This window comes from Canis lupus, chromosome 32 (assembly GCF_011100685.1).
Source record: "Canis lupus familiaris isolate Mischka breed German Shepherd chromosome 32, alternate assembly UU_Cfam_GSD_1.0, whole genome shotgun sequence".
Lineage (NCBI taxonomy): Eukaryota > Metazoa > Chordata > Mammalia > Carnivora > Canidae > Canis > Canis lupus.
The window spans coordinates 32580924-32593709 of NC_049253.1; the positions used below are offsets into that span (position 1 = coordinate 32580924).

The 12786-nt window shown below is 39.5% G+C and overlaps 1 protein-coding gene across 1 annotated transcript in view; it reads right to left on the bottom strand.

The window, feature by feature from the left end:
* Positions 1-3716: 3716 nt before the first annotated feature.
* The window catches only part of GPAT3 (glycerol-3-phosphate acyltransferase 3), a 60400-nt gene continuing 51330 nt past the window's right edge, over positions 3717-12786 (bottom strand). Inside the window, exons 9-12 of the mRNA XM_038582240.1 lie at positions 12401-12486; positions 10631-10759; positions 9819-9898; positions 3717-5008 (exon numbers count right to left, since the gene is read on the bottom strand). Coding sequence (XP_038438168.1) covers positions 4912-5008; positions 9819-9898; positions 10631-10759; positions 12401-12486 — 392 coding nt within the window. The 3' untranslated portion in view covers positions 3717-4911. The remainder of the gene's footprint in view (positions 5009-9818; positions 9899-10630; positions 10760-12400; positions 12487-12786) is intronic.

Genomic DNA, 12786 nt, shown 5'->3' on the forward strand with positions numbered 1-12786 from the left:
TAGAAAATGACAGATCATCGTGAAATATCTCTAAACACACAAAGAAATAAAGCTCCATTAATGAGAAGCAACGGGGGTGGGGGGACCTTATACCCTCAAAAGATGTAAGATTTTGGAATTATTGGAAAAAATATAAAATCAATAAGCATCAGATGCTTTAAAAGTTATTCAAGAGTAAGTACATTTGAAAAAGCCAAATATAACTCATAGAAATGAGAAATTTAAAAATTAAAATAAAAAAAACAAGCACTTGGGTGGTTCAGTTGGTTATGCGGAGGCCGAGAAAATTAAGGCCATTCCACTTTAAGTTCAGCATTAGCACAAGTACAGCCATCCCAGGACCCCTGCGAATAAGAGCGGAAATTTACCTTGCTTCAGTTACAGGAAAAAAAACAGTTTACAGCTTAACGCCCTAGAAAGCCCCATATTAGAATGAGAACAGAGCTCAAGCAAGCTGCAGAAAGTCCCATATCAGAAAGAGAACAGAACTTGAGAAATTCCTCCACCCCTTCTGGAGGTCCCCTAGACCAGCCCATAAAACTAAGCTGGAACCCACCTCGGGGTCCAAGTCCCTGATCCGCTATGTCGGGTATACTTGGACCCAAGCTCAAGCTTGTAAATAAACCCTCCTGTGTTTGCATCGGTGTCGGCTCCTTGGTGGTTTCTCGGATACATAATTTTGGGCACAACAGTTAAGTTTCTGCCTTCCACTCAGGTCATGATCTTAGGGTCCTGGGATGGAGTCCTGCATCAGGATCCCTGCTCAGCAGGTAATCTGCTTCTCCCTCTGCCTCTCCCCCCAGCTCATGTTCTGTCTCTCACCCATTTTACTTTTTCTGTCTCAAATAAATAAATAAAATCTTTTTTTAAAAAATTTAAAAGTCGGGATGCCTTTTGGCTCAGCGGTTGAGCATCTGCCTTAGGCCCAGGGCGTGATCCTGGAGTCCCAGGATTGAATCCCACATCGGGCTCCCTGCATGGAGCCTGCTTCTCCCTCTGCCTGTGTCTCTGCCTCTCTCTCTTTCTCTGTGTCTCTCATGAATAAATAAATTAAAAAAAAAAAAAAGAAGAAGAAGAAGATAACTGAGAATCAGAGAATTGTCAAAGGCTATAAAGCCTGTGAGTGCTAGAGCCACAATTAGAAAACATCTTTGTGACTCTCTATCTCATCAATCTTAACCAGTATTCCAAAAAATAACATCAAATACTACTAGCATTAATCCATTAGAAACTAGTATTAAATAAAGCAAGCCCACAACTTTTGTCAAGATTTTTAGCAGGCCCTAGTTTTTCGTACCAACCCAAAATGCCAGCTTCAGCCCACCTCCCATCACATCCTCCTCGGGCCTGGCAGAAAGCCACATCTCAGAGACAACAGCTGAGAGCAACTCTGGCCAAAAGGCAGTCCTCGTGCCCACAGAACATTATCTGTAGTCATGACAAATGAAGAGCTCTTAAGTTAGCAACAGAATGCCAAAAGTGCAACATAAGCATGGAAGGGATGATGGCAAACCACCAACGCAAAGATAAATATGCCTTAGAAAGTCTGCTAATCCAGGAAAATTTCCCTCAAGGCTGTTTTTTGCACCGGACTATCATCCAGGACTACTTCCCATGCTTTGAGTATATTTACTGCTTCTTACCACAGTTGCTCATCCAATCCTAAGATGTGCCAGGACATTTCAGAAAATCTTGGCATTCCTAGAACCCTGTGTCTGTAAATATGGCCAGGAAGAGTTGGAATTTAGAAAGGCAACCTTGAGGCTCAATGAATGAATCTGTGCAAGGGCTAGATGAAAGGTCTTATCTAAAGGGATTTTCTACCAAAATTCTGCCAATCCTTGGTATCCCATTATAATTACAGAAGACTCAGAAGTTTAGAAGACTAAACTCTGGACAGAGTATTTCTAAAGTCATTGTAAAACAATATTAGGGGGACACCGGGTGGTTCAGTGTGTGGGACCCAGGAAATCTAACAAAAATCCTCTACCCCTGGACAAGCAGAGCTTGTAGCTCCATTTTGTGCTACACCCGCCATCTCATGTAAAACCCCCCACAGGACCTGCCTATTGTTTAAGGCTCTCCCTCACCCTAGTTGAGCTATGAAGCACACCCTTATCAGAAACCAGCACACATAGGAATGCGGGACCTCTGACCTTTAACCACCAAGGAATGAAAACGCCTCTTTTGCCCGCCCAACCTGCACGCCAATTCTAACCAGAATAATGGGCTAGTTCAAATGGTCACTATAAGGTGAATCGTAATTCAATTGGCCACCTGCGTGTGGACCGACACGATTGTGCAACTTTCTGCGTATGTTACAATCTCATTGGCCACTGGCCCCTATAACACTGCTGTGCTTCTTAGTCTCGGGGTCCAAGTCCCTGCTCCGCTGTGTCGGGTATACTTGGACCCAAGCTCGGGCTTGTAAATACACCCTCGTGTGTTTGCATCGGTGTGGCTCCTCGGTGGTTTCTCGGATTCGTGATCTTGGGCACAACACAGTGGTTAAGGGTATGCTTTTGACTCAGGTCATGACCCCGGGGTCCTGGGATCGAGTCCCACATTGGGCTCTCTGCAGATAGCCTGCTTCTCACTCTGCCTATGTCTGCCTCTCTTTTTCTGTGTCACTCATGAATAAATAAATCAAATCTTTAAAAAATAACAATAAAAGAATTAAAACAATATTAGGGAAGGCAAATGCAAAAACAGGAATTCTAGGGAACATATGCTAAATCTGAGCAATATTTGCTTTCTAAAAACAAGTTTGCCGCAGCATGGCAATTCCCCAAACAACTTAAAAGCTAGTTGTATAAATCAAAGACCTACAAAAGTTCTTATTGAGATAGAATTAGATTTTCTAATGAATACGTGGTAGCATTATTGTTTTAACAGTGCTCTTAGAAAGATACATCTTATTGGTGTCCAAACAAAACAGCTGTTAATTGTTCTATCAGGTTTTTTGAGAGCTGGGCTAATTAATAGAATGGCTTCATTAATTTAAATTATATTGGACATGGAAAGTAAAAGGGAAAAAGGACTGCTCTGAGAAAAAAAAAAAACAAGACAAAGAGTCACCCCAACATACATATATGGATTAGGTGATTTTCAGTCAAGATCAAAGGGAAAAATCAGGGCCCCCAGGCTGCCTGTCAGTAGAGCATGTGATTCTTGATCTCAGGGTGGTAGGTTCACCCGCCTTGAGTGTAGAAATTACTTAAAAATAAAATCTTAAAAAAAAAAAAAATCAAAGTAAAGACTCAAATGGTAAGAACAAAGGGAAAAAGGATGGGGGGAGGATAAGAACAGAAGAGTAGCTGACTATTAGGGTAACCTGTTTGCAAATGTTCCTTTGGAACCAAACCCATCCAGTTCGATAAGAATATAACTGATAGCGCTATGCTGGACATACCATAGTCAATTAAAAGATAGTTGCTTGAGTTCACCTACAAATTAAGTGAAGTCTATGACTTGCTCAGGGTAGAGTCCCAGGGTCAGAGTCCAGATAGATAATTAGGCTGAAAAAAAGAGAAAAAAAACAAAAAACAAAAAACAAAACTAGCCGTTCATGTTCTCATTTCCCACACATTCCAGTCCAATAAAATCTAACTATGCCATTGATATGAAAAACAAACAATCCTTGTTTATAAAAAGAACGAATTTAACTTATCCCAAACTAGAACAGGGGAGAGGAGAGGGAAATAATGTAACACATATTTAGAAATATAGAATTTATTTATATTCATGGTAAGACAGTTTCACATTTTGTACATGGTTACCAGAAGAGATATAACACTCTCAGAGCTTAACATGGCATTATATTGCTATCAAACATTGCTTATGCTGTGTGAGTTGGGAAACACTTATTTCTCCCTTTAAAAAATTTAAGGCTCAGTTTCCAAAGGGTAATTTTACCACTTATTTTTCTGTTTAAAAACTGGGAACATTCTGAAATAAACCTCAAAGGGGTGGAGGGTGAGGGGCAGCACACACACCTGGCTCATTCATACTCCCGCTGAAGACACTGTGATTTTTTGTTGTTGTTGTTAAAGGCTCTCCTGTTTGAAAATACATTTCAGTACAAAATCAAATCAGTAGATAGGAGAGGCACTGGATATAAATCTTTAGTGTACAAACAAGGAAAACTTAAAACTTTATCACCAATTGCCAGCTAGAGTGTTCATTCAAAATTCGCCTACATAAAAGTGCACACACACAGAAACCTGCACTCACTTTTCTTTGGTAAAGCTTACCAAATAGTAGTTCTCTTCAAACATACTAGTAAAAAAAATATATTTATACTTGCTTTCAACTTTCAGATCAAGTGGCCACAAATTCCTTCTTTTCTCCTAAATACCATCCTTCATGTTTCCCCCCCCCCCCCCCCCCCCCAGACCTTGCAGTAGAACATAAGTGCAGTGGTAACCTTGAACAGATGTTTAATCCTGCTGTTTAAGTGATTGAAGGGGGAGAGGGAGCAGTGAGAAAGTTAATCATGAAAAGAGCTTGGGGTTTTTTTGAGAATTACCATATCAACAAAGTCCTAAACACAGTGAGTTCCAAATGTGTTGTAGAAGAACTTTCCACCCCCTCATAAGTATTTCATTCAATCAACAATGACATCATCATTTTACAAAAGGCAGAATCTGTTTAAACTCAGTAAACTACCTTACAATTCAGGAAGCTAAGGCTATAACAACAAAAGCCAAAAAAAGGCCTGTGATGGGTTCTGCCTCTGGCATAAAGACATAGAGAGATCCATCCTGTAGAAAAGATCAACAACAACGACAACAACAAAACAGTTTACAAAACAATAGTCTACTCCCCCACCAAAAAACCCCAACACATTCCATTTCTAGGGGCTAGTTCCAGGAAGCCAGATTTTATCACCAGGGTAGCTTTCAGTCCAATTCAAAGAGATCCATTGCCTACAATCATCTTGCTGTAATTCTTCTGCTGCTCTTCTTTAAAGGTATCCTTCACCTTTGCTCTCTTCAGCCCTCCATCCCTGGGAATAAGAAGGCAAATAAATAAAAGATTTTCCCAACAAGGATTTAAAAGCATTTGCTGTTAACACACCCTGCAGGGGTGCCACAACACTCAAGTGGCTGGTCAGCAACTGGGCAAAGAACATTGCATTTAAAAGCAGAAAGACCTGTATGTTAGTAAATTGAACACCAATAAAAAATAAATTAAAAATAAATAAATAAATAAATAAATAAATAAATAAATAAAAGCAGAAAGACCAAGATTTCCGTCTCTGTTCTACCACTCACCAAATGTGTATTACTTTGGGGAAGGAACAATCTCTCTGATCTCTGATTAAAATATGGAATAAAAAAATCAGGGGCATCTGGATGGCTCAGTTGGTTAAGCAAGTGACTCTATTTTGGCTCAGGTCATGATCGAACCCGGCTTCAAGCTCTGCACTGGGCATGGAGTCTGCTTGAGATTATCTCTCTCACTCTGCCCCTACCCCCACCCCTCGGCTCATGCTCTCTGTCTTTCTCTCTCAAAAAAAAAAAAAAAAAAAAAAAAAAGTTAAATTAATTAATTAGTTAATAAAATAAAATATAGCATAATATCTCCTTCCACTCAGTTTCTTTTTAGAAGTTAGGATTACTATATTCAATGTTCAATATTCAATGGACTTTATATTAAAACTAGAATTGTTTGCCTATCCTTTTCCCCAGGGAAAGCAAAGTATTATTTTCTTTCATCTAATCAACCTATGTCTTACTAGGAAACAATCCAGAACATTTAAAATACATACACACAAGTAATGCTGAGGGTACTGTACACGTATGGGTAATCATTATTCAAATTTAATCCTATGTCCACTAAGTTGTATTTTCATTCAAAGCACTATATATTTCAAGTAATTATAATCTTCCATATCCCAAAACAGACTCAGAATTAAAACAAACAACAAAATCGTAAATTGCAATTAACCAGTAGTTAGTGCCTATGTCAGCAGCATTCCTTCATTCAGAGCCTGGGAATCTTTGAACTCTCTCCAGGGTGGTGAAAACACAGAGCTGCCTGGGCTATAAAGACTCTTCATGCCTTTCCTTCTTTGGACAACATGAAGAAATAACAAATTGGAAGCTCTGGGAGGAGACTAGATTCTAAGGAGCCACAATTTCTTTCCTAATCTATCGTTTTTTATTTTAACTCCTGGGAGAGCATGAACAGTGAACTTGCTTACTTTATACTGTGCCTGTTTAATTTTAACCCAGTGAAGCACACATGTTTACCAAGTGCTCTCTGATGATGATGAATGGATCATAGGTTAGCCCGTGAACTCAATGCCATGAAGGCAGACAGAACTTGACCTACAAACAGACGCCTGTCTGAACCACTGCAAAGTTCTGGCCTCTGGAGGCAAGTCCAAGACAGAGCCCATCAGTAAGCCCTCAACTTAAAATAGCCTGTGGTCCACACGTCTTCCAGAGGCTCAGCTGTAGGAAATTTCCTTGAAACAAGGCTATAAATTGTTGTTAGCTCCCCAGCAGTGTCCCCCAAAGCCTCCTTTATCCAAATGAGCTGCCACTAACTCTTCACAGCATTTGTGTGAATTCTGATTAATAAGAACTAAGTGGGGGAGGGAGAGGCAGAAGAAAGGCCATTCTTTCCTAAGGTGCAGGGCAAAACTGACAAAAAAAGTTAGCGACATTTGCCCTTGAGCATCCTGACATTATTTTGATGCAGCTCTCCTAAGCACTCAGAAAACTCTCGGACTGCTCTGAGCACCCCAACTGTGATTTGTCCCCTCTAGAGACTTTAAAGTTTTAACCAATTCCCCTTTGCAATGGCAGAGATCTGAGTTCCTAAGGAGGCCAGCAGCCATATATAAAAGCCTGTTTATGATACAATTGAGTTCCCATTTAATCTAGGAAAAAACCAGTTCATTCATACCCAGTGTGTGAATGACAGCTAGACCTGGAAAGAAGACAGTGAGTCCTTTTTTTTTTTTTTAGAAGAGGCTGGGTAATTAAAACTAATCGTTTATTTAAAAAATTGCTTATGGCCCTATAAAAGGGAATTGAAAAATTCTGAGGATCATTTCTTTTTTTTAAAGGACTTTATTTATTTATTTATTTATTTATTTATTTATTTAAGAGAGAGAAAAGAGCACAAGCAGGCAGAGGCAGGGGGTGAGGGGAGAGCTAAGGGGAAGCAGAGTTCCTGCAGAGCAGGGAGCCCAGTGCCAGTACTCTGGGTTCATGATCTGAGCTAATGGGAGGCACTCAACTGCTCAACCGACTGAGCCACCCAGCTGCCCCCTAAGGATCATTTCTGAGATTCTGTTTAAGCCAATCATGATTGGGATCTGTCCTGTGGCTGACTTCTCTGTTATCTTTCAAGGATTTCTTCCTTTCTTTGGTGTCTGAGGCTACTGATCCAAAGCTCCAAGATTTTCATATGGCTTTGGCTCAGGAGCACAGCTGAGATATCAGGTGAGAGAAAGCAAGGTAAAGAAATTAAAACAATGAGCAAGAAAGCAGGAGCCAGATCCAGAATGAACTTGGATCACTAGGGCATTTATAAACTGGGACTCGTGTATACCTGTCATATCACGATGCTATGATGTCTATAATTTAGCTTCACATATTTCAAGTTAGGAAGTGTGATACAAATGTTAGTTTTAACCTATCCTGACCTTACTCCTGACCTAAGGGCCAGTCAAGTGGCCCTAAGTCAAGAACTCATACTCCAGGGATGGTCAGCCAGGCATTTAATTAGAAGGCCACCATCTAAAGGTGACACTCTAAGGCTTCAGCTGTGTCTGCCTTCCATCAACTTCCCAAACTTTGCTAACTCATATAATTAATTTTAGAAATGGGTTTTCACTAGAGAAATTAGTGGCTTCCTAATTAGCATAACAGATGCCAGAAAACTTTCTTGGGTGAAATTGGTTGTACTCAAGATATATGAATGGATAGGGGCGCCTGGGTGGCTCAGTCAGTTAAGTGTCTGTCTTTGGCTCAGGTCATGCTCCCGGGGTCCTGGAATCGAGTCCTGCATTGGGCTCCCTGCTCTGTGGGGAATCTGCTTCTCCCTTTGCTCCTCAACCTGCTTGTGTTCTTGCTGTCTCTCTCTCTCTCTCAAATAAATAAAATCTTTTTTTTAAAAAAAGATATATGGATGGATAAAATATTCTAGAGGCATTCTCCATTCTCCACCCTTGCATAAAGGAGTATAAAAAGCCAACCAGTCCTTATTCCAGAGGCTTCATTGCTGAGAGGTCCAAGGTCCCACTGCAGGTTCAAAAGTTCTTGGTTTAACGGGCTGACAGCCTGACTCAGCCAAATCCTCCTCCTAGAACACTGTTATAATTGTCATGCAAAGCATTTTCAAACACCAAAAAAAGATAAACAGAGGGACTTTATTAACTTAAAGGATTTGAAGTATGAACTGTTTTATGTAAACTTGCTAGCATAATGTCTGTGTGTGTGAAAACTTAATCTCCCATGATAATGTAGGTACAGTTTACCCTCACTGATAAAGGCTAAATGTTTGTGCATCTCCTCCTCAAATTCATATATTAAAGCCCTAACCCCCAATATGATGGTATCTGGTGATGGGACCTTAGGAAGTAATTAGGTTTCGATGAGGTCATAAAGGTGGTCACTAATCCTCAAGGTAGAATTAGTGCCCCTAAAAGAAGAGACACCTGTGAGCCTGCTCTCTTCTCTCCCTCTCTCTCCATGCTCACACAAAGGCAAGAAGGTGGCCATTTGCCAGCCAAAAGGGATAGAGAGCTCTGACCAGAAACCGACCTTGCTGGTACCCTGATCTCAGACTTCCAGGCTTCAGAACCATGAGCGGATTTCCATTGTATAAGCCACCCAATCTATGGTAGTTTGTTATGGTAGCCCAAGCAGACTAAGACACTCCCCTACATTCCACCACCCTCAAACAAACAAAAAATTAAATCCAAAGTTTCCATCACTAAAATATCTCACTTATTTCCTTTTTTTTTTTTTTAAGTTTCCTTTAATATATTTACAGCTAGGGGCACCTGGGTGGCCCAGTGGTTGAGCATCTGCCTTCCAGCTCAGATGGTGATCCCAGGATTCTGGGATAGAGTCTTGCATCAGACCCCCTGCAGGGAGCCTGCTTCTCCCTGTGCCTTTGTCTCTGCCTCTCTCTGCTGTGTGTCTCTCATAAAAAAATAAATAAAATCTTATATATATATATATATATATATATATGCTAGCTGTAACTTATGTATATATACATATAGTTACAGCTAGCATAAAATATGAACAAGCCTATAAGTTGCCCCTTGCTCCTAGGCTCCATTCCCCACCACCAAATCTTTTCTCATTTTCTTCTTTAGTATCTGAGTTTTAGCTAGATATATGGCTATCCAGAGCAAAGACAGCATTCGCCAGCCTTCTGTGCAGCTGTTATCGTATAACTTGAGGTCTAGCTGGTGGGTAGACATGGAAGTGGCATGCCCAACTTCTACCTTGTGCTCACACACAAAGGTGTGTCCTTGTTTTAATTCTTTCCTGCTGGCCATTTTCTATAGGTGTGGAGCAGCACTGAAGCCACCATCCTGAACCCTCGAGTGGAAGCACACTGAGGATGGAAGCATATGGAATGACCTGTTATACCAGCCTTCACCACCCACGTTTAAGGAAGAGGGCTAAACTTCGACCAGATTTAAGCTGTTGTTATTCTATGTAAACCACTGTCGTTTTCAGCTACACCTCTGGTTGACTACCACAATCAATGACATTATTAAAATAGATTTTTTTCACTAAAAAAAAAAAAAAAAAAGATAGTACTTCTGCAAACTGCCTTACCAGGGAAGCTCAGTCAATCCTCCTTGCACAGCAATAGCAGACTTAACCCTGTTGGCAAACTGGACGGCATCTTCTCCTTCCTGGGGAAAAAGGAAATTACAAGTACTTCCTGAGAACAGAGCTTTCAAATAACTCTTAAAAGCTCTCAGAGTCAAAAAAAAAAAAAAAAAAAAAAAGCTCTCAGAGTCATTTAGATTTGCTTTAGAATGTAAGATTCGGGGCGCCTGGGTGACTCAGTCGGTTAAGCATCCAAATCTTGATTTCAGCTCAGGTCAAGATCTCAGGGCTTTGAGATTGAGCCATACGTGGGGCTCTGCACTGGGTGTGAAGCCTGCTTACGATTCTCTCTCCCTCTCCCTCTGCTCCCCACAACATGTGCATGCCTTCTTGCTCTTTCTGTCTCTCTCTTAAAAAAAGAAAATAAGATTCATATTTTAGCTCAGTTCTATTCTCAATCATAGCAAATATCATTTGTTCTATCAAGAAAATGAAGTGCTGTATTGTTTGATTTTGTATCTTGTGTATATATTTATGATCTTTATTAGTCTTATCCAACACATCACATTCCGTAATATCTGTAGATTCACTAAACCAACAGCAATATTAAAAACTATTATGGAAAAGAGTCCCTGAATATAAAATAGCCTGATTTTAAAAAGTTAAATACTATTTTTTAATGACTCATTTGCTAAGAAAGCAAGTCCAGCTCTAGCTAATGTGAAGAAGGAAGGCACCCAGGATTTCAGGTAAAAGTTTCCTTGCCTTGATCTGACTGGATAAAGCACCAAAGACTAGTTGTTATCTATGAATACCTCTCTGCTCATGGGGGGCATGTACCACACGTCACAGACGATTGCCCAGCTGGTCATCATTCGAAGCAGGTAGCTCACCATGTTGTATTTACTACTGTTCCAAAATGCATCCCCAAACTGAGGATTATACTGAGAAAAAGAAAAGAAAATACATCCCAGTTATGAACTAAGTGGTGGCTTCTTTTATCCATGTCAGTGTTTCCAAGGTGACAAGCTAAACATCTTTATCAGACCCCAAGAGAAAGAGAAACGACTTTGCTTGATAGAGATGAGTTAAAAATAAATAAATAAATAAAGTAAACCAGGCCCACTAACTTCTCTGACCTGAGTCCCAGAGTGCTATAGTTAGAGAGTTATCCACATGGGTCTTAAATATCTGTCTCCCTTGAAGGTGAGTGAAAGTAGTCACAGTAACTATTTTGCCTATTACTGTGTCCTTGGCACTTAATACAATGCCTGGCAGACAGTCCCCTGGTTCCTATCTGTAAACATATCCAGAGAGAGAGAATGATCAAGCAAATAGGGCAAAAATGTAAACAGTCGGTGAATCTGAGTAAAGAGTACACAAATGCCTTGAGGAAGATCCTATTACACAATAGGTCTCTTGAATATGTTGGTTGGCTAAATAACTTTAATATAATGACATCACAATTTTTCCACCAACTAACTGTGTGACTATAAGGCAAATTACATAACATCTCCAAGATTCAGTTTACAAACTGAGCAAGTTTAACTAAAGTTGTGGTTTCTAAACATTCTGGTTTAGCAACAAATTACAAATCATTTTCTTTAAGTCACATCTAATGCAGAATCCCAGTATGTAGAACAGATTTTAAAAAGGAAAAAAACATATGCCCTGATGCACTATTGGTACGGATATATATCAATACAGTTACTAGAGAAAATAGTATGAGAGAGTCTTCAAAAAAATAAAAAATGGAACTACCCTATGATCCAGTAATCCCGCTTTCAGGAATATACCCAATGGAAATGAAAACAAGATCTTAAATAGATAACTGTACCCTCAAGTTCATTGCAGCATATTATTCACAAGAGCCAAGATTTGGAAACAACCTAAGTGCCTCTCAACAGATGAACAGGCAAAAAGAGATGTGGTATATATTGAGAGTGGAATATTATTTAGCCGTGAGAAAGAAGGAATCCTAACACCTGTGACAACATAGATGGACCTTGAAAGCATTTTGCTAAGTAGCGTAAGTCAGACAGAGAAAGATAAGTACTAGATAGTACTACTTATACACAGAATCTAAAAAAAGCTGAACTGATAGAAACAGAGACTAGGATTATGGTTTCCAGGGGCTGAGGAGGAGAGAGGGCACAGTGGAGGAATTGGGGAGATGCTGGTCAAAGACTACAAACTTTCAGTTCTGAGATAAATAAGTTCTGGGGACCTAATGCACAGCATGGTGACTATAGATAGTAATACTGTATTATATACTTGAAAGCTGCTAAAAGAATAGATCTGAAATGTTCTCATCATAAAAATGAAATAGGAATTGTGTGATGTGATGGAGGTGTTTGCTAAAACTACAGTAGTAATCATTTTGCAATATGTAAGTATATCAAGTCAACATATGGTATAAGTTAAATTTACCTGATATATGTCAATTATATTGCAATAAATCTGGAGCAAGGGGAAGCGTACACAGTGCTTGTTGTATTCTTAAGAGATTTTAAGGTTGAAGTTATATCAAAACAAAGTTACCAAGTCATTGCCCTTTTGGGGGGCCAGGAGATCATTTGTTTTACCTTAATTGCAACTGGATGTATGGTCCCTCCAATTTCAAAGCTTCCCTTTTTAAACATCATGACTGAAGTGTTGTTGATGCAAGTCCCTGAAACGGGGTGGAAAAGAGGTGGTGAATATTTATGAAGGCAGTCTTTTTTTAAACAAAATTTTTAAAAGGAATTATTTTGATATAAAATATTCAAATCATAGCAAAATTATAGTTGAATATCATTTTGTGAAACAGTTCCATCCCTGCTTAAGTAAGTCATTCAAGAGCTCTAAGCAAGTTTGATAACAAACTTTAACTTTGTTACTAAATACTCTAGAGAATATAACTTGAGCACAACAGGTGACAATTTCAATATTTTAAAATAACGACCTTTAAAAATTTATGAACAATACTTGT